Source organism: Pseudophryne corroboree, chromosome 5 (genome assembly GCF_028390025.1).
Source record: "Pseudophryne corroboree isolate aPseCor3 chromosome 5, aPseCor3.hap2, whole genome shotgun sequence".
In the NCBI taxonomy this organism is placed as follows: domain Eukaryota; kingdom Metazoa; phylum Chordata; class Amphibia; order Anura; family Myobatrachidae; genus Pseudophryne; species Pseudophryne corroboree.
In genome coordinates, this window is record NC_086448.1 from 5765777 (window position 1) to 5788499 (window position 22723).

The window sequence follows — 22723 nt, forward strand, 5'->3', positions numbered from 1 at the left end:
GTCCGCAGCATAACGCTGGGGCCGTACAAGCGGACTCAGGTGCGGTAGGGGGTCATCTCAAGAGTTTCAGTACGCAGGGGGCTCACTCACAAGGGAACTCCGGGATCCTACATGTAGTATCCCAGGTGTACATTGGAAATTCGAGACATCTCCCCCTCACACAATTCACAGGCTGTATTCCCAGCAGGTGATAATCAAAGTACCCCTCTTACAACATGGAAGGGGGTAGTATTCCACACTATATTGTGGTACTGAAGCCAACCGGCTCGGTGAGATCTGAAATATTTGAACACTTACATACAAGCGTTCAAATCAAGATGGAGTCACTCAGAGCAGTGATAGCGAACCAGGAAGAAGGGGACGATATGGTGTCACTGGATATCAGGGACGCTTACCTACAGGTCCAAATTTGCCCTTCTCACCAAGGGTACTTCAGGTTCCTGGTACAGAACTGTCACTATCAGTTCAGACGCTGCCGTTTGGGTTGTCCACGGCGCCCCGGGTCTTTACCAAGGTAATGGCCGGAATGATGATTTTTCTTAAAAGGAAACATGGACGCTTTCCTGATAAGGGCAAGGTCCAGAGAACAGTTGGAGGTCGGAGTAGCACTATCTTAAGTAGTTCTACGTCAGCACGAGTGGATTCTAAATATTCCAAAATCGCAGCTTTTTCCGATGACACGTCTACTGTTCATAGGGATGATTCTGGACACAGTCCAGAAAAACGTGTTTCTCCCAGTGGAGAAAGCCAGGGAGTTCTCCGAGCTAATCGGGATCTTCCTAAAACCAGGAAAAGTGTCAGTGCATCATTGCACAAGAGTCCTGGTAAAAATGGTGGCTTATTACGAAGCAATTCCATTCGGCAGATTTCCCGCAAGAACTCTTCGGTGGGATCTGCTGGACAAATGGTCCGGATCGCATCCTCAGATGCATCAGCGGATAACCCTATATCCAAGGACAAGGGTGTCTCTCCTGTGGTGATTACAGAGTGCTCATCTTCTAGAGGGCCGCAGATTTGGCATTCAGGATTGGATGCCGGTGACCACGGAGGCCAGCCTGAGAGGCTGGAGAACAGTCACACAGGGAAAAAATTTCCAGGGAAGTGTGATTAAGTCTGGAGAATTCTCTCTGCATAAATAAGCTTAGACCAAATTTATAAGGCTCTAAACTTAGCAAGACCTCTGCTTCAAGGTCAGCCGGTATTGATCCAGTGGGATAACATCACGGCAGTCGCCCACGTAAACAGAAAGGGCGGCACAAGAAGCAGGAGGGCAGTGACAAAACTGCAAGGATTTTTCGCTAGGCGGAAAATCATGTGATAGCACTGTCAGCAGTGTTCTTTCCGGGAGTGGACGACTGGGAAGCAGACTTCCTCAGCAGGCATGACCTCCACCCGGGAGAGTGGAAACTTCATAGGGAAGTTTTTCAGCATGATTGTGGACCGTTGGCAAAGACCAAAGGTGGACATGATAGCGTCCCGCCCGAAAAACGGGACAGGTATTCCGCCAGGTCATGAGACCTTCAGGCGATAGCTGTGGATGTTCTGGTAACACCGTGGGTGTACCAGTCAGTGTATGGGTTCCCTCCTCTGTTTCTCATAACCAAGGTATTGAGAATTATAAGACATAGAGGAGTATGAACTATACTAGTGGCTCCGGATGGGCCAAGAGGGACTTGGTACCCGGAGCTTCAAGAGATGCTCACAGAGGACTAAGGGCCTGGGGAGCTAAGAAGGGACTTGCTTCAGCAAGTACCATGTCTTTTCCAAGAATTACCGCGGCTGCGTTTGACGGCATGGCGGTTGAATACCGGATTCTGAAGGGAAAAAGGCATTCCATAAGAGGTCATACCTACCTTGGTCAAAGCCAGGAAGGAGGTGACCGCACAACGTCATCACCACATGTGGTGAAAATATGTTGCGTGGGTAAGGCCAGGAAGGCTCCACGAAGGAAATTCAACTAGGTCGATTCTGCACTTCCTGAAAACAGGAGTGTTTTGAGTCTCAAATTGGGGTTCATTAAGATTTAAATTTCGGCCCTGTAGATTTTCTTCCAGAAAAAATTGACTTCAGTTCCTGAAGTCCAGATTGTAAAGGGTGTATTCCATATACAGTTCTTTTGTGCCTCTAGGGGCACCGTGAGATCTCAACATAGTGTTGGGATTCCTTAAAATCATATTGGTTTGAACCGCTAAAATCTGTGGATTTGAAATATCTCACATGGAAAGTGACCATGCTGTTGACCAATATCTCACATGGAAAGTGACCATGTTGTTAGTCCTGGCCTCGGCCAGGCGATTGTCAAAAAGAATGGGCGGTTTTGTTTTACAAAAGCCCATATTAGAATTTTCCATTTGAACAGGGCAGAACTGGGACTCGTCTCCAGTTTCTTCCTAAAGGGGTGTCAGCGTTGTCACCTGAAACAACCTATTGTGGTGCCTGCGGCTACTAGGGACTTGGAGGACTCCAAGTTACTAGACGTTGTCAGGGCCCTAAAAATATAAATATATATATATATATATATATATATATATATATATATATATATATATATATATATATATATATATAGTTAGGACGGCTGGAGTCAGAAAGTCTGACTTGCTGTTTATATTGTATGCACCCAACAAGCTGGGTGCTCCTGCTTCTAAGCAGTCTATTGCACGCTAGATTTGTAGCACTATTCAGCTTGCACATTCTGTGGCAGGCCTGCCACAGCCGAAATATGTAGATGCCCATTCCACAAGGAAGGTGGCCTCATCCTGGGCGGCTGCCCGAGGAGTCTCGGCATTATAACTTTGCCGAGCAGCTACGTGGTCAGGGGAGAACACGTTTGTAAAATTTTACAAATTTGATACTCTGGCTAAAGATGACCTGGAGTTCTCTCATTCGGTGCTGCAGAGTCATCCGCACTCTCCCGCCCGTTTGGGAGCTTTGGTATAATCCCCATGGTCCTGACGGAGTCCCCAGCATCCACTAGGACGTTAGAGAAAATAAGAATTTACTTACCGATAATTCTATTTCTCGTAGTCCGTAGTGGATGCTGGGCGCCCATCCCAAGTGCGGATTGTCTGCAATGCTTGTACATAGTTATTGTTACAAAAATCGGGTTATTACTATTGTTGTGAGCCATTTTTTCAGAGGCTACTTCGTTTTGTTATCATACTGTTAACTGGGTTCAGATCACAAGTTGTACGGTGTGATTGGTGTGGCTGGTATGAGTCTTACCCGGGATTCAAGATCCTTCCTTATTGTGTACGCTCGTCCGGGCACAGTACCTAACTGAGGCTTGGAGGAGGGTCATAGGGGGAGGAGCCAGTACACACCATGTGACCTAAAAAGCTTTTTAGATGTGCCCTGTCTCCTGCGGAGCCCGCTATTCCCCATGGTCCTGACGGAGTCCCCAGCATCCACTACGGACTACGAGAAATAGAATTATCGGTAAGTAAATTCTTATTTTTTTTTCCCCATACAGGACTGTGCAAAAGTTTTAGGCAGGTGTGGAAACAATGCTGTAAGAATGCTTTCACAAATAAAAGTGTTAATACAGGTAGTTGTTTTTTTAATCCATTAGCACAATGCAAAGTGAATGAACAGAAGAGAAATGTAAATCACATCACTATTTGGTGTGACCACCTTTGGTCTTCAAAGCAGCATCAATTCTTCTAGGTACACTTGCACACAGTTCCTTCTGGGCTCTGTGGGGGTCACATCATCAGTTCCTGGACTCCTTCTACTTCTTTACTCTGAAGATAGTTCTTAATGACATTGGCTGTATGTTTGGGGTCGTTGCAGAATAAATTTGGAGCCAATCAGACGCCTCCCTGATGGTAGTGCATGATGGGTAAGTACCTGCCGGATTGACTTAGATCTCTCTTCTGTTCATTCACTTTGCATTTTGGTAAGAGATAAAAATAAACTAACTAACACTTTTATTTAAAACTGTATGTAATAAAAAAAAAAAAATTATATACACACACACACACACACACACACACACACACACACACACACACACACACACACACACACACACACACACACACACCAAGTTCCAAGCTAATGTTCAGCCCTTTACGTCCATGGATAGGAGTGCCTTGTACTGTGACGATACACAATAGCACCAAGGGGCATTAGTAATAAGATTTGAACACTGTGGTAGTGGATAATTCAGAGATATTGGTAACATATATTTGCAAAGATAAGTTAAGCCTCCAGGCCAGACGGCAAGGCCTCTCTGATCCGGGGGGTCCTTACACTCCGTGATATCAGCACCTGCTCAGGGCCATATAATTGTCTGCTGTGAGGCGGAGACCACGTTTGTCACAGGGCTCTCACCAATCCTCCAGAGAGAATCACTTCTATATTTCTCACCTTTAGGTTGTTCTCAGTCATGAAGACTAGCGGCGTTTGTTATTCGCACCTCTGTGTGCAGCGTCACCACTGTCAGGACTATTGTGACAGTGGTGGTGTTGCATGTGCTGCTGAGAAGCTGGTGGGCTTAAAAATGGACTGAGTGGTCCGAAATGTCGACATACATGCCGACATACATGCCGACATAAAGGCCTGCATACTGGTGACGTACACAGAGCTGTGAATAACAAACGCCGCTGTTGTCCATGAAGGTGAAAAATATTGTAGTGATTATCTCGTGGATTGACGAGTCCCTGTGTCAGGAACGGACTGTATATGTATGTAGATCTATTTTCATTATTTAATGTTTTCACTGGGCTGTGTGTGTATATGGCATGGTGCAGCAGTGACTTACTGGGTGTGTGTATATATGCTATGGTGCAGTAGTGACTTACTGGGTGTGTGTGTGTATTGCATGGTGCAGTAGTGACTTACTGGGTGTGTGTATATATGGCATGGTGCAGCAGTGACTTACTGGGTGTGTGTATATATGGCATGGTGCAGCAGTGACTTACTGGGTGTGTGTATATATGGCATGGTGCAGTAGTGACTTACTGGGTGTGTGTATATATGGCATGGTGCAGTACTGACTTACTGGGTGTGTGTATATATGGCATGGTGCAGCAGTGACTTACTGGGTGTGTGTATATATGCTATGGTGCAGTAGTGACTTACTGGGTGTGTGTGTATTGCATGGTGCAGTAGTGACTTACTGGGTGTGTGTATATATGGCATGGTTCAGTAGTGACTTACTGGGTGTGTGTATATGGCATGGTGCAGTAGTGACTTACTGGGTGTGTGTATATGGCATGGTGCAGTAGTGACTTACTGGGTGTGTGTGTATTGCATGGTGCAGTAGTGACTTACTGGGTGTGTGTGTGTGTATTGCATGGTGCAGTAGTGACTTACTGGGTGTGTGTATATGGCATGGTGCAGTAGTGACTTACTGGGTGTGTATATATGGCATGGTGCAGTAGTGACTTACTGGGTGTGTGTGTATTGCATGGTGCAGTAGTGACTTACTGGGTGTGTGTATATATGGCATGGTTCAGTAGTGACTTACTGGGTGTGTGTATATGGCATGGTGCAGCAGTGATTTACTGGGTGTGTGTATATGGCATGGTGCAGTAGTGACTTACTGGGTGTGTGTATATATGGCATGGTGCAGTAGTGACTTACTGGGTGTGTGTATATATGGCATGGTGCAGCAGTGACTTACTGGGTGTGTGTATATATGGCATGGTGCAGTAGTGACTTACTGGGTGTGTGTGTGTATTGCATGGTGCAGTAGTGACTTACTGGGTGTGTGTATATATGGCATGGTGCAGTAGTGACTTACTGGGTGTGTGTGTATTGCATGGTGCAGTAGTGACTTACTGGGTGTGTGTATATATGGCATGGTGCAGTAGTGACTTACTGGGTGTGTGTGTATTGCATGGTGCAGTAGTGACTTACTGGGTGTGTGTGTATATGGCATGGTGCAGTAGTGACTTACTGGGTGTGTGTATATATGGCATGGTACAGTAGTGATTTACTGGGTGTGTGTATATGGCACGGTGCAGCAGTGACTTACTGGGTGTGTGTGTATATGGCATGGTGCAGCAGTGACTTACTGGGTGTGTGTATATATGGCATGCGGCAGTAGTGACTTACTGGGTGTGTGTATATGGCATGGTGCAGTAGTGACTTACTGGGTGTGTGTATATATGGCATGGTGCAGTAGTGACTTACTGGGTGTGTGTGTATATATGGCATGCTGCAGTAATGACTTACTGTGTGTGTGTATATATGGCATGGTGCAGCAGTGATTTACTGGGTGTGTGTATATGGCATGGTGCAGTAGTGACTTACTGGGTGTGTGTATATATGGCATGCTGCAGTAATGACTTACTGTGTGTGTGTGTATATATGGCATGGTGCAGCAGTGATTTACTGGGTGTGTGTATTGCATGGTGCAGTAGTGACTTACTGGGTGTGTGTATATATGGCATGGTGCAGTAGTGACTAACTGGGTGTGTGTATATATGGCATGGTGCAGTAGTGATTTTACTGGGTGTGTGTATATGGCATGGGGCAGTAGTGACTTATTGTGTGTGTGTATATGGCATGGTGCAGTAATGACTTACTGGGTGTGTGTATTGCATGGTGCATTAGTGACTTACTGGGTGTGTGTATATATGGCATGGTGCAGTAGTGACTTACTGGGTGTGTGTATATGGCATGGTGCAGCAGTGACTTACTGGGTGTGTGTATATATGGCATGGTGCAGTAATGACTTACTGGGTGTGTGTATGTATGGCATGGTGCAGTAGTGACTTACTGTGTGTGTATTGCATGGTGCAGCAGTGACTTACTGGGCTGTGTATATATGGCATGGTGCAGTAGTGGCTTACTGGGTGTGTGTATATATGGCATGGTGCAGTAGTGACTTACTGGGTGTGTGTATATATGGCATGGTGCAGTAGTGACTTACTGGGTGTGTGTATATGGCATGGTGCAGTAGTGACTTACTGGGTGGGTGTGTGTGTGTGTATTGCATGGTGCAGTAATGACTTACTGGGCTGTGTATATATGGCATGGTACAGTAGTGACTTACTGGGTGTGTGTATATGGCATGGTGCAATAGTGACTTACTGGGTGTGTGTATATGGCATGGTGCAGTAGTGATTTACTGGTTGTGTGTATATGGCATGGTGCAGTAGTGACTTACTGGGTGTGTGTATATGGCATGGTGCAGCAGTGATTTACTGGGTGTGTGTATATGGCATGGTGCAGTAGTGACTTACTGGGTGTGTGTATATGGCATGGTGCAGCAGTGATTTACTGGGTGTGTGTATATGGCATGGTGCAGCAGTGATTTACTGGGTGTGTGTATATGGCATGGTGCAGTAGTGACTTACTGGGTGTTTGTATATATGGCAAGGTGTAGTAGTCACTTACTGGGTGTGTGTATATGGCATGGTGCAATAGTGATTTACTGGGTGTGTATATATGGCATGGGGCAGTAGTGATTTACTGGGTGTGTGTATATGGCATGGTGCAGTAGGGACTTACTGGGTGTGTGTATATGGCATGGTGCAGCAGTGATTTACTGGGTGTGTGTATATGGCATGGTGCAGTAGGTACTTACTGGGTGTTTGTATATATGGCATGGTGCAGTAGTGACTTACTGGGTGTGTGTATATGGCATGGTGCAGTAGTGACTTACTGGGTGTGTGTATATATGGCATGGTGCAGTAGTGATTTACTGGGTGTGTGTATATGGCATGGTGCAGTAGGGACTTACTGGGTGTGTGTATATGGCATTGGGCAGTAGGGACTTACTGGGTGTGTGTATATGGCATGGTGCAGTAGAGACTTACTGGGTGTGTGTATATGGCATGGTGCAGCAGTGATTTACTGGGTGTGTGTATATGGCATGGTGCAGTAGTGACTTACTGGGTGTTTGTATATATGGCATGGTGCAGTAGTGACTTACTGTGTGTGTGTGTGTGTGTGTGTGTGTGTGTGTGTGTATTGCATGGTGCAGCAGTGACTTACTGGGCTGTGTATATATGGCATGGTGCAGTAGTGACTTACTGGGTGCGTGTATATATGGCATGTTGCAATAGTGATTTACTGGGTGTGTGTATATATGGCATGGTGCAGTAGTGACTTACTGGGTGTGTGTGTATTGCATGGTGCAGCAGTGACTTACTGGGCTGTGTATATATGGCATGGTGCAGTAGTGACTTACTGGGTGCGTGTATATATGGCATGTTGCAATAGTGATTTACTGGGTGTGTGTGTATATATGGCATGGTGCAGCAGTGACTTACTGGGTGTGTGTATGTGTGTATTGCATGGTGCAGCAGTGACTTACTGGGCTGTGTATATATGGCATGGTGCAGTAGTGATTTACTGGGTGTGTGTGTATATATGGCATGGTGCAGTAGTGACTTACTGGGTGTGTGTGTATATATGGCATGGTGCAGTAGTGACTTACTGGGTGTGTGTATATATGGCATGGTGCAGTAGTGACTTATTGGGTGTGTGTATATATGGCATGGTGCAGTAGTGACTTACTGGGTGTGTGTATATATGGCATGGTGCAGTAGTGACTTACTGGATGTGTGTATATGGCATGGTGCAGTAGTGACTTACTGTGTGTGTGTGTGTGTGTGTGTGTGTGTGTGTGTTGCATGGTGCAGTAATGACTTACTGGGCTGTGTATATATGGCATGGTGCAGTAGTGACTTACTGGGTGTGTGTATATGGCATGGTGCAATAGTGACTTACTGGGTGTGTGTATATGGCATGGTGCAGTAGTGATTTACTGGTTGTGTGTATATGGCATGGTGCAGTAGGGACTTACTGGGTGTGTGTATATGGCATGGTGCAGCAGTGATTTACTGGGTGTGTGTATATGGCATGGTGCAGTAGTGACTTACTGGGTGTTTGTATATATGGCATGGTGCAGTAGTGACTTACTGGGTGTGTGTATATATGGCATGGTGCAGCAGTGATTTACTGGTGTGTGTGTATATGGCATGGTGCAGTAGTGACTTACTGGTGTGTGTGTGTATATGGCATGGTGCAGTAGTGACTTACTGGGTGTGTGTGTATATGGCATGGTGCAGTAATGACTTACTGGGTGTGTGTGTGTGTGTGTGTGTGTGTGTGTGTGTGTGTGTGTGTGTATGGCATGGTCCAGTAGTGATTTACTGTGTGTGTGTATATGGCATGGTGCAGTAATGACTTACTGGGTGTGTGTATTGCATGGTGCATTAGTGACTTACTGGGTGTGTGTATATATGGCATGGTGCAGTAGTGAATTACTGGGTCTGTGTATATATGGCATGGTGCAGTAGTGACTTACTGGGTGTGTGTGTGTGTGTGTGTGTGTGTGTGTGTGTGTGTATATATATATATATATATATATATATATATATATGGCATGGTGCAGTAGTGATTTACTGGTTGTGTGTTTATATGGCATGGTTTAGTAGTGATTTACTGGGTGTGTGTATATGGCATGGGGCAGTAGTGACTTATTGGGTGTGTGTGTATATGGCATGGTGCAGTAATGACTTACTGGGTGTGTGTATTGCATGGTGCATTAGTGACTTACTGGGTGTGTGTATATATGGCATGGTGCAGTAGTGAATTACTGGGTCTGTGTATATATGGCATGGTGCAGTAGTGACTTACTGGGTGTGTGTGTGTGTGTATATATATATATATATATATATATATATATATATATATATATATATATATATATGGCATGGTGCAGTAGTGATTTACTGGTTGTGTGTTTATATGGCATGGTTTAGTAGTGATTTACTGGGTGTGTGTATATGGCATGGGGCAGTAGTGACTTATTGGGTGTGTGTGTATATGGCATGGTGCAGTAATGACTTACTGGGTGTGTGTATTGCATGGTGCAGTAGTGACTTACTGGGGGCGTGTATATATGGCATTTTGCAATAGTGATTTACTGGGTGTGCGTATATATGGCATGGTGCAGTAGTGAATAACTGGGTGTGTGTATATATGGCATGGTGCAGTAGTGATTTACTGGGTGTGTATATATATGGCATGCTGCAGTAGTGACTTACTGGGTTTGTGTATATATGGCACGGTGCAGTAGTGACTTACTGGGTGTGTGTATATATATGGCATGGTGCAGTAGTGACTTACTGGGGGGGGTGTGTGTGTGTGTGTGTGTGTGTGTGTGTGTGTGTGTGTGTGTGTGTGTGTGTGTGTGTGTGTGTGTGTGTATATGGCATGGTCCAGTAGTGATTTACTGTGTGTGTGTGTATATGGCATGGTGCAGTAATGACTTACTGGGGGGGTGTATTGCATGGTGCATTAGTGACTTACTGGGTGTCTGTATATATGGCATGGTGCAGTAGTGACTTACCGGGTCTGTGTATATATGGCATGGTGCAGTAGTGACTTACTGGGTGTGTGTATATATGGCATGGTGCAGTAGTGACTTACTGGTTGTGTGTTTATATGGCATGGTTTAGTAATGATTTACTGGGTGTTTGTATATGGCATGGGGCAGTAGTGACTTATTGGGTGTCTGTGTATATGGCATGGTGCAGTAATGACTTACTGGGTGTGTGTATGGCATGGTGCAGTAGTGACTTACTGGGTGTGTGTATATATGGCATGGTGCAGCAGTGATTTACTGGTGTGTGTGTGTATATGGCATGGTGCAGTAGTGACTTACTGGGTGTGTGTATATATGGCATGGTGCAGTAGTGACTTATTGGGTGTGTGTGTATATGGCATGGTGCAGTAATGACTTACTGGGTGTGTGTATTGCATGGTGCATTAGTGACTTACTGGGTGTCTGTATATATGGCATGGTGCAGTAGTGACTTACTAGGGTGTGTATATATGGCATGGTGCAGTAGTGACTTACTGGGTGTGTGTGTGTGTGTGTGTGTGTGTGTGTGTATATATGGCATGGCGCAGCAGTGATTTACTGGGTGTGTGTATATGGCATGGTGCAGTAGTGACTTACTGGGTGTGTGTGTATATGGCATGGTGCAGTAGTGACTTACTGGGTGTGTGTGTATATGGCATGGTGCAGCAGTGACTTACTGTGTGTGTGTGTGTGTGTGTGTGTGTGTGTGTGTGTGTGTGTGTGTGTATTGCATGGTGCAGCAGTGACTTACTGGGCTGTGTATATATGGCATGGTGCAGTATTGACTTACTGGGTGTGTGTGTATATATGGCATGGTGCAGTAGTGATTTACTGGGTGTGTGTATATATGGCATGGTGCAGTAGTGACTTACTGGGCTGTGTATATATGGCATGGTGCAGTAGTGACTTACTGGGTGCGTGTATTTATGTCATTTTGCAATAGTGATTTACTGGGTGTGCGTATATATGGCATGGTGCAGTAGTGATTTACTGGGTGTGTGTATATATGGCATGGTGCAGTAGTGATTTACTGGGTGTGTGCATATATGGCATGCTGCAGTAGTGACTTACTGGGTTTGTGTATATATGGCATGGTGCAGTAGTGACTTACTGGGGTGTGTGTGTGTGTGTGTGTGTGTGTGTGTGTGTGTGTGTGTGTGTGTGTGTATATATGGCATGGTCCAGTAGTGATTTACTGTGTGTATATGGCATGGTGCAGTAATGACTTACTGGGTGTGTGTATTGCATGGTGCATTAGTGACTTACTGGGTGTGTGTATTCCTCTGACGTCCTAGTGGATGCTGGGAACTCCGTAAGGACCATGGGGAATAGCGGCTCCGCAGGAGACTGGGCACATCTAAAGAAAGCTTTAGGACTACCCGGTGTGCACTGGCCCCTCCCCCTATGACCCTCCTCCAAGCCTCAGTTAGATTTTTGTGCCCGACCGAGCAGGGTGCAATCTAGGAGGCTCTCCTGAGCTTCTTAGAAAAAGTTAGTTTTAGGTTTTTTATTTTCAGTGAGACCTGCTGGCAACAGGCTCACTGCATCGAGGGACTAAGGGGAGAAGAAGCGAACTCACCTGAGTGCAAAGTGGATTGGGCTTCTTAGGCTACTGGACACCATTAGCTCCAGAGGAACCGAACACAGGCCCAGCCTCGGAGTCCGGTCCCAGAGCCGCGCCGCCGGCCCTCTTACAGAGCCAGAAGACAGAAGAGGTCCGGAAAATCGGCGGCAGAAGACCTCAGTCTTCACCAAGGTAGCGCACAGCACTGCAGCTGTGCGCCATTGCTCCTCATGCACACCACACACTCCGGTCACTGAGGGTGCAGGGCGCTGGGGGGGGGGGCGCCCTGAGCAGCAATATAAACACCTTGGCTGGCAAAAATACATCACATATAACCCCCAGGGCTATATGTATGTATATTAACCCCTGCCAGATTCCATAAAAATGCGGGGGGAAAGTCCGCAAAAAAGGGGCGGAGCTATCTCCTTCAGCACACTGGCGCCATTTTTCCCTCACAGCTCCGTTGGAGGGAAGCTCCCTGGCTTTCCCCTGCAGTTAATACACTACAGAAAGGGTTAAAAAGAGAGGGGGGGGGGGCACAATTTAGGCGCAGTATACAATATATATGCAGCTATAAGGGAAAACACTCTTTTATAGGTGCTATCCCTGTGATATATAGCTCCCTGGTGTGTGCTGGCATACTCTCCCTCTGTCTCCCCAAAGGGCTTTGTGGGGTCCTGTCCTCTATCAGAGCATTCCCTGTGTGTGTGCTGTGTGTCGGTACGGCTGTGTCGACAGGTATGTGGAGGATAATGAGGTGGAGGCGGAGCGAATGCCTGTAAATATGTTGTCACCCCCTGCGGGGTCGACACCGGTGTGGTTGAACTTATGGAAGGATTACGTGAAAGTGTCAACTCCTTACATAAAAGGTCGACGACACGGAACAGCCGGCTACTCAGCTTGTGCCTGTTCCAGCGTCTCAAATGTCATGGGGGGCTCTAAAAACGCCCGCTACCTCAGATAACAGACACAGATGTCGACACGGATACTGACTCCAGTGTCGACATCGATGAGACTGGTGTACCCTCCAAATAGGTCCACCCGTTACAGGATTGAGGCAATGAAAAATGTATTACACATTTATGATTATACCCCAGGTACCACATAAAAGGGTATTATGTTTGGTGAGAGAAAACTACCAGTAGTTTTTCCTGCATCTGAGAAATTAAATGAGGTGTGTGAGGAAGCGTGGTCTTCCCCCGGTAAGAAATTGATAATTTCTAAACGGTTATTGGCAGCGTACCCTTTCCCGCCAGAGGATAGGTCACGCGGGGAAACACCCCATAGGGTAGATACAGCGCTTACACGCTTATCAGAAAAGGTGGCACTACCGTCTCCGGATACGGCCGCCCTGAAGGAACCTGCTGTTAGAAAGCAGGAGGTTACCCTATAAGATATGGTCACACACTAGGGCATTATATTGCGACCAGCCGTTGCTTCGGCATGGATGTGCAGTGCTCCCGCTGCGTGGTCAGATTCCCTGTCGGAAAATAACTATGGATAGGGACAATATTTTGCTGAAAATAGAGCATATAAAAGACGTGGTCTTATACATGCGTGATGCACAGAGGGATATTTGCCGGCTGGCATCAAAAATAAGCGCTAGGTCCATTGCCGCCAGACGGGGGTTATGGACTTGGCAATGGTCAGGCGATGCCGACTCGAATCGGCACATGGAAGTTGCCCTATAAGGGGGTAAAACTGTTTGGGGATAGTTTTTCAGACCTCGTTTCCACAGCTACTGCTGGGAAATTAATTTTTTTGCCACAGGTTACCCCACAACAAAAGAAAGCACCGTATCATCAAGTACAGTCCTTTCGGCCCCAGAAAAGCAAGTGGGCTAGAGGCTCATCCTTTCTGCCGAGAGGCAAAGGTAGAGGAAAAAGCTGCAGCACACAGCTAGTTCCCAAGAGCAGAAGTCCTCCCTGCGTCCGGTAGGTCCACAGCATGGTGCTGGGGCTGCTCAGGCGGACCCGGGTACGGTGGGGGCCCGTCTCAGATATTTCAGCGGACAGTGGGCTCTCTCACATAGATCCCTGGGTCCTTCAAGTAGTATCTCAGGGGTACAGGCTGGAGTTCGAGACGTTCTTCCCCCCGCCGTTTCCTAAAATCTGCCTTACCGGCACCTCCCTCTGCCAGGGAGACGGTGTTGGTGGATATTCAACACTATAATCACAACAAGTGATTGTCAAGGTGCCCCTCCTTCAGCAAGGAAGGGGTTACTATTCCACAGTGGTTGTGGTACCGCAACGGTTCGGTGAGACCCATCTTGAAATTTAAATACTTGAACTTTTATATCAGAAGATTCAAGTTCAAGATGGAATCGCTCAGGGCGGTTATTACGAGCCTGGACGAGGGGGATTACAGGGTCTCCCTGGACATCAAGGATGCGTACCTCCATGTCCCCATTTACCCTCCTCACCAGGAGTACCTCAGATGTGTGGTACAGGACTGTCACTATCAGTTCCAGACGCGGCCGTTGGAGTTGTCCACGGCACCGAAGGTCTTTACCTAGGTAATGGCCGAAATGATGATACTCCTTCGCAAGAAGGAAGTTTTTATTATCCCGTACTTGGACGATCTCCTGATAAAGGCGAGGTCCAAAGAACAGTTGGTAGTGGGGGTAGCACTCTCTCGGGAAGAGCTACAACAGCAGGACTGGATTCTCAATATTCCAAAGTCACAGCTGGTCCCGACGACACGTCTTCTGTTCCTGGGAATGATTCTGGACACAGACCAGAAAAGAGTGTTTCTTCCAGTGGAAAAAGCCGAGGAGTTGTCATCTCTAGTCAGAGACATCCTAAAACCGGGACAGGTGTCGGTACATCAATGCACACGAGTCCTGGGAAAAATGGTAGCTTCGTACGAAGCATAATTCCATTCGGAAGACTCCACGCAAGGACGTTCCAGTGGGACCTGTGGGACTAATGGTCCGGGTCCCATGTACAGATACAACAGCGGATAACCCTGTCAGCAAGAAACAGGTTGTCGCTGCTGTGGTGGCTGCAGAGGGCTCATCTACTAGTGGGCCGCAGATTCGGAATACAGGACTGGGTCCTGGTGACCACGGATGCCAGCCTTCGGGGCTGGGGTGCAGTCACACAGGGAAGAAATTTCCAAGGAGATTTCGCTTCACATAAATATTCTGCAGCTAAGGGCCATTTACAATGCCCTAAGACAAGCAAGGCCCCTGCTTCAGAACCAGCCGGTACTGATCCAATCAGACGACATCACGGCGGTCGCCCATGTAAACAGACAGGGCGGCACAAGAAGCAGGATGGCGATGGCAGAAGCCACAAGGATTCTCCGATGACCTACACCCAGGAGAATGGGGACTTCATCCAGAAGTTTTCCAAATGCGGGTAAACCGTTGGGAATGACCACGGGTGGACATGATGGCGTCCCGCCTCAACAAGAAGTTGAAAAGATATTGCGCCAGGTCAAGGGACCCTCAGGCGATCGCTGGGGACGCTCTAGTGACACCATGGGTGTACCAGTCGGTTTATGTGTCTCCTCCTCTACCTCTCATACCCAAGGTACTGAGAATAATAAGAAGGCGACGAGTGAAAACCATACTCGGGGTTCCGGAATGGCCATGAAGAGCTTGGTACCCGGAACTGCAAGAGATGCTGGCAGAGGACCCTTGGCCTCTGCCGCTCAGACAAGACCTGCTGCAGCAGGGACCCTGTCTGTTCCAAGACTTACCGCGGCTACGTTTGACGGCATGGCGGTTGAACACCGGATCCTAAAGGAAAAGGGTATTCCGAAGGAAGTCATCCCTACCCTGATCATAGCCAGGAAGGATGTCACCGCAAGACATTATCGCCGCGTTTGGCGAAAATTTGTTGCTTGGGTGGAGGCCATGAAGGCCCCGACGGAGGAATTTCAACTATGTCGATTCCTGCACTTCCTGCAAGCAGGGGTGACGTTTGGGCCTCAAATTGGGGTCCATTAAGGTCCAGATTTCGGCTCTGTCGATTTTCTTCCAGAAAGAACTGGCTTCACTGCCTGAAGTTCAGACTTTGGTTAAAGGAGTACTACATATTCAGCCTCCTTTTGTGCCTCCTGTGGCACTTTTTGGATCTCAACGTGGTGTTGGATTTCCTAAAGTCGCATTGGTTGAGCCACTTAAAACCATGGAGCTAAAGTATCTCCCGTGGAAAGTGGTCATGCTGTTGGCCTTGGCCGGGCGTGTGTCAGAATTGGCGGCTTTGTCATGTAAAAGCCTTATCTGATTTTCTATATGGATAGGGCAGAGTTGAGTTTCTCCCGAAGGTGGTCTCAGGTTTTCACTTGAACCAACCTATTGTGGTGCCTGCGGCTACTAGGGACTTGGAGGATTCCAAGTTGCTGGACGTAGTCAGGGCCCTGTAAATTTTATTTTTCCGGGACGGCTGGAGTCAGGAAATCTGACTCGCTGTTTATCCTGTATGCACCCAACAAACTGGGTGCTCTTGCTTCTAAGCAGTCTATTGCTCGCTGGATTTGTAGCACTATTCAGCTGGCGCATTCTGCGGTAGGATTACCGCAGCCTAAATCAATAAAAGCCCATTCCACAAGGAAGGTGGGCTCGTCTTGGGCGGTTGCCCGAGGGGTCTCGGCTTTACAACTTTGCCGAGCTGCTACTTGGTCAGGGGCAAACACGTTTGCTAAATTCTACAAATTTGATACCCTGGCTGAGGAGGACCTGGAGTTCTCTCATTCGGTGCTGCAGAGTCATCCGCACTCTCCCGCCCGTTTGGGAGCTTTGGTATAATCCCCATGGTCCTTACGGAGTTCCCAGCATCCACTAGGACGTCAGAGAAAATAATAATTTACTTACCGATAATTCTATTTCTCGTAGTCCGTAGTGGATGCTGGGCGCCCATCCCAAGTGCGGATTGTCTGCAATACTTGTACATAGTTATTGTTAACTAATCGGGTTCTTGTTGTGAGCCATCTATTCAGAGGCTCCTCTGTTATCATGCTGTTAACTGGGTTTCATATCACAAGTTGTACGGTGTGATTGGTGTGGCTGGTATGAGTCTTACCCGGGATTCAAAATCCTTCCTTATTGTGTACGCTCGTCCGGGCACAGTATCCTAACTGAGGCTTGGAGGAGGGTCATAGGGGGAGGTGCCAGTGCACACCAGGTAGTCCTAAAGCTTTCTTTAGATGTGCCCAGTCTCCTGCGGAGCCGCTATTCCCCATGGTCCTTACGGAGTTCCCAGCATCCACTACGGACTACGAGAAATAGAATTATCGGTAAGTAAATTCTTATTATATGGCATGGTGCAGTAGTGACTTACTGGGTCTGTGTATATATGGCCTGGTGCAGTAGTGACTTACTGGGTGTGTGTATATATGGCATGGTGCAGTAGTGACTTACTGGTTGTGTGTTTATATGGCATGGTTTAGTAATGATTTACTGGGTGTTTGTATATGGCATGGGGCAGTAGTGACTTATTGGGTGTCTGTGTATATGGCATGGTGCAGTAATGACTTACTGGGTGTGTGTATTGCATGGTGCATTAGTGACTTACTGGGTGTCTGTATATATGGCATGGTGCAGTAGTGACTTACTGGGTCTGTGTATATATGGCATGGTGCAGTAGTGACTTACTGGGTGTGTGTATATATGGCATGGTGCAGTAGTGACTTACTAGTTGTGTGTTTATATGGCATGGTTTAGTAGTGATTTACTGGGTGTGTGTATATGACATGGTGCAGTAGTGACTTACTGGGTGTGTGTATATATGGCATGGTGCAGTAGTGACTTACTGGTTGTGTGTTTATATGGCATGGTTTAGTAGTGACTTACTGTGTGTGTATATATATGGCATGGTGCAGTAGTGACTTACTGGGTGTGTATATATGGCATGGTGCAGTAGTGACTTACTGGGTGTGTATATATGGCATGGTGCAGTAGTGACTTACTGGGTGTGTGTATATATGGCATGGTGCAGTAGTGATTTACTGGGTGTGTGTATATGGCATGGGGCAGTAGTGACTTATTGGGTGTGTGTGTGTATATGGCATGGTGCAGTAATTACTAACTGGGTGTGTGTATTGCATGGTGCATTAGTGACTTACTGGGTATGTGTATATATGGCATGGTGCAGTAGTGACTTACTGGGTGTGTATATATGGCATGGTGCAGTAGTGACTTACTGGGTGTGTGTATATATGGCATGGTGCAGTAGTGATTTACTGGGTGTGTGTATATGGCATGGGGCAGTAGTGACTTACTGGATGTGTATATATGGCATGGTGCAGTAGTGACTTACTGGGTGTGTGTGTGTATATATATATATATATGGCATGGTGCAGTAGTGATTTACTGGGTGTGTGTATATGGCATGGGGCAGTAGTGACTTATTGGGTGTGTGTATATATGGCATGGTGCAGTAATGACTTACTGGGTTTGTCTATCATGGCATGGCGCAGTAGTGACTTACTGGGTGTATTTGTGTATATGGCATGGTGTAGTAATGGGTGCACTGTGTCAGCATTCATGATGTATTGTGGATTTATTGTAGGGGTGTGAGAGAGGGCCGCTTGAGGTGACCGTGCAGGAAGATGAGTATGAGAAGGACTCCTCTGATGAAGAGGTAAGACTTCATATCAGATTACACTGATGTAAGCTGCAATGTGTTTATGTATGTTATAATGCATCGGTCCTATAGAGGTGGCAATGTCCAGCCGCTGACAGAATTATTCAACCAGTCATTAGCTACAGGAGTGATTCCAGAGGACTGGAAAAGAGCGAACGTAGTCCCACTGCACAAAAGTGGAAGCAAGGAAGAGGCAAACAACTACAGACCAGTGAGTCTTAAATCAGTAGTAGGGAAATTGATGGAAATACTCTTATAAGAAAGAGTTGTAGATTATCTCAAATCCAGCAATTTACTGGATCCCAAACAGCATGGATTCACTGGGGGGAGATCATGTCAAACAAATCTTACTGACTGTGTGACTTCAGTGATGGGTGAAGGTGGAGCCACGGATCTAGCTTACCTAGACTTCATGAAGAAGACTACAAAGAAGACAAGATAACTCTGGTAGGGAGCACTCTTATCTGAGGTAACAAAATTAATTTTTGTGTATTAATGAAACAATCTTAAAATTACAAATTTTATTAGATATGCCTTAAAAATTAAAGTCTACATGGTCCGTGTGAATCACTAATAAGTATGTGATCATTTGCGAAAATATATTGAGAGATATGGTCTTATCTAGATGACCTCAGTCAGAACAATTCGATATGTTCAAGTCCGTCTACGTAATAATTCCCTTACCACTGGTGTGTGGCTAAGTAAGGATATGTTAAACATTGGACAGTGTGACCATCATCTTATCAATTGTATAGACATGTACAAATTCTCAGGGCAATGAGTTTGAATCATAGGTCACTGAGATTATTTTTAGTTGGGTCACCTATACACCAGTATGAGGCCCAGTTAACAAAGAGAAGTGTCTGTGAAGCCGTTTCTCAGAAATATAGTGGACATGGGCGTACCATCAGTCATGTCATGTAATGGTGCCACCTGTGTGAAAAAATGATTCATTTATGTTAGATCACACGCATATACAAAATGAAGGGGTGTGAGGCACCGGTGCTTGAAAAGAACTATCCCAAACAATACCCTAATACAGGGGTGGCCAACCAGTTAGAGGCAAAGAGCCAAAAGATATCTGTAGTCAAGCGAAAGAGCCACTGTCATGTGCGCGCCGAAGGCGCGCCCAAAAAATGGGGCGTGGGCCTAGCTGGCACAAGGCTACGCCCCATTTTTGTGTGTATGCCTTCAGTATGATGTTCGTAGGAGCATGACCGTGTGTATCGTTCTCCTCCATTTTTAATCACGCAGGTAGTGAGCCCAGCACATAGAAAATAACACATCATCTGCACACAATCTTCCCAGTATAAAACTTTGTTTACCTTTTTACTTTGCAAACATAGAGAAAGCCATATTCACATAAAATACACTGAAACAAGCCAGATCAAAAGAAAATACACCGAAAAAAGCCAGTTTCACATAAAATACACTCCACAAGAAAATACACTGGAAAAATACACTTCCACATAAAATGTTTTTTTTAAAACCCACAAACATAAAATAAATTTTGAAATTCAAAACCACATAAATTAATTGAAAAAGTCAGATTCACATAGTACACGTCTCCATGTGTCACTTTAGCCCCTCCCATGTCATTCCAGCCCAGGGACAGATTATAGGTGGGGTGACAGGGGACACAGTATCCACTATCCAGCATCCCCCCAGCTCCACATACAGTATCAAGCATCCCCCCCAGCTCCAAACCCAGTAGCCAGCATCCCCCCCAGCTCCACACACAGTAGCCAGCATCCCCCCCAGCTCCAAACACTGTAGCCAGCATCCCCCCAGCTCCACACACAGTAGCCAGCATCCCCCCCAGATCCAAACACAGTTCCCAGCATCCCCCCCAGATCCAAACACAGTTCCCAGCATCCCCCCCAGATCCAAACACAGTAGTCAGCATTCCCCCCAGCTCCACACACAGCATAACATCCAAGACCCGAGTATTCCCTCCTCCTCCCCTCTCACTCCCCGCAGGTATTTAGCATCTGATCTCCTCACCGCACGGCGCGTGGTGCTGGCTGGGCCGCCCTCACCGCACAGATGACAGCGGCGCCTGGGTCCCCCTCACCGCACAGATGACAGCGGCGCCTGGGTCCCCCTCACCGCACAGATGACAGCGGCACCTGGGTCCCCCTCATCATGCAGACAGGCTCTCATGGCAGGCTCCAGGCTCCACCACCACCCCCTCCTCCGCTGTGGCATTTAGACACCAGCCGCAGCCTAGACTGCATACTTACAATGGCGTCCACGAGTCCCGCAGCTGCATCCTCTCCTGTGGCAGCGGCTCCGCCTCTCATTAAGCGATGTGACGTCCTAACTTCACATCCCGCATAGAGCGGAGCAGTGCCGGCGCCTCCCAAGCCTCCTGTGACGGAGGCAGGCTGTTGGAAGGCTGAGACAAGTGCCGGTGCGAGTCAAGAGCCGCGTCACTTGAATGAGAGAGAGCGGGAGCCGCATCACAACAAGGAGAGAGCCGCATGCGGCTCGAGAGCCGCGGGTTGGCCACCTCTGCCCTAATAGCTCTATGTCAAATAGTCATGTGTTAATCACTCAGAAAGAAATCAATTTACCTTTAATATGGATCACAGTCGCTGCTGTGTAGAGGTATGAGGTACATGTGCCTCCATTCTCAGCAGTTGTCAACCATTCCACTTACTGGGTTAAGGAAGGGGTGTAAGGTATCAGTGCTTAATGACCGCTATCTGGATAAACAGTTGTTTGATGTCAAACAGTCATATGATGATTGCACCAGAGAGATTGTACCTCAATTATCAACAACTGCAGAGGTTCTCAAACTCTGTCCTCGGGAGCCCACACAGTGCATGTTTCGCAGGTAACCCAGCAGGTGCACAGGTGGATTAATTACTCACAGACACATTTGAAAAGGTCCGCAGGCGGAGTTCATTATTTCACTTGTGATTCTGTGAGGAGACCTGCAAAACATGCACAGTGTGGGCCCCCGAGGACCGAGTTTGAGAACCTCTGAACAACTGGATCCACCCATGTCTGAGAGATCATCTACTCCTAAGGAACTCACAGCGTACTCACTAAGAGACCTTTTTTGGAATTGTTGATTACAATTGTGCTTTAACAGAGGTATTATTATTATTACATTTTATTTATAGGGCGCCACAAGTGTTTCGCAGCGCCGTATAAAGGACAGTACAGGGAGACAAAACTTAGCATAACAGGAAATAAATAACAAAAATGGAGTGCAGGTAGCAAAGAGCACCACAATTCTCAAAACATAATACAGCTTAGATGTAAGTAGCGAGGGAGTGATCATTGTACTACTTGGGGCTGGCGGCCATAGATAGAGAGGGGCCTTTACCAGCAGGAGAGAAAGCAGGTAAAGATGGTCGCTGAGTGAAATGTGTCAAGAAGAGGGTTTAGACAAGAGGAAAGAGGGCCCTGCTCTGAAGAGCTAACAATCTAGTGGGGAGGGGCAACAGACAGATGACACGAGGTGCAAGCAGGTAGAAGCCTGATGGTGGTATGCGAGCAAAGCAGAGATGTCCAAGGCATGGGGCAGGGGGATGGAGGAGCAGCCTAAGGACTAGGTTATGCATTGGAGGGGTACGCTTTGATGAATAGGTGGGTTTTCAATGCCCGTTTGAAGCTTTGCAAGGTCGGGGAGAGTCTAATGGAGCGGGGGAGCGCATTCCACTGAAGGGGTGCAGCACGGGCAAAATCCTGAACTCGTGCATGGGAAGCAGTGACCAAGGCAGAGGAGAGGCGACGGTCATCAGCCGACCGTAGTGGGCGGGAGGGAGTATGAAGGGAGAGGAGGTTGGAGATGTAGGGAGCAGTGGAATTAGAGATGGCCTTGTATGTGAGGGTGAGGAGTGTGAAGAGGATTCTGTAGGGGAATGGGAGCCAGTGTAGATTTTGTTGAAGGGGAGCGGCGGGAGAGGAAGATGAGCCTAGCTGCAGAGTGGAGGACAGATTGGAGGGGAGCGATGTGGGAGCAAGTGAGGCCAGTGAGGAGAACATTGCAGTAGTCAAGTCGTGAGATGACCAGTGAGTGGATGATAAGTTTAGTTGCACTCTGGGAGAGAAATGGCCTGATGCGAGCAATGGATTGTGCCAGAGCTTGGATGTAGGGTGCAACGGAGAGGGAGGAGTCAAGAGTGACGCCCAGGCAGCGGAGTTGGGGAACGGGGGAGATGATAGTGTTGTCAACAGTGATAGAGATATTTGTAGGGGGTGTTGCTCTGGCTGGGGGAAAGA

The 22723-nt window shown here is 47.1% G+C and overlaps 1 protein-coding gene across 1 annotated transcript in view; it reads left to right on the plus strand.

Annotated features, from left to right (window-relative positions):
* Positions 1–22723, plus strand: part of BOP1 (BOP1 ribosomal biogenesis factor) — a 172081-nt gene that overhangs the window by 2223 nt on the left and 147135 nt on the right. Inside the window, exon 2 of the mRNA XM_063924732.1 lies at positions 18413–18484. Coding sequence (XP_063780802.1) covers positions 18413–18484 — 72 coding nt within the window. The remainder of the gene's footprint in view (positions 1–18412; positions 18485–22723) is intronic.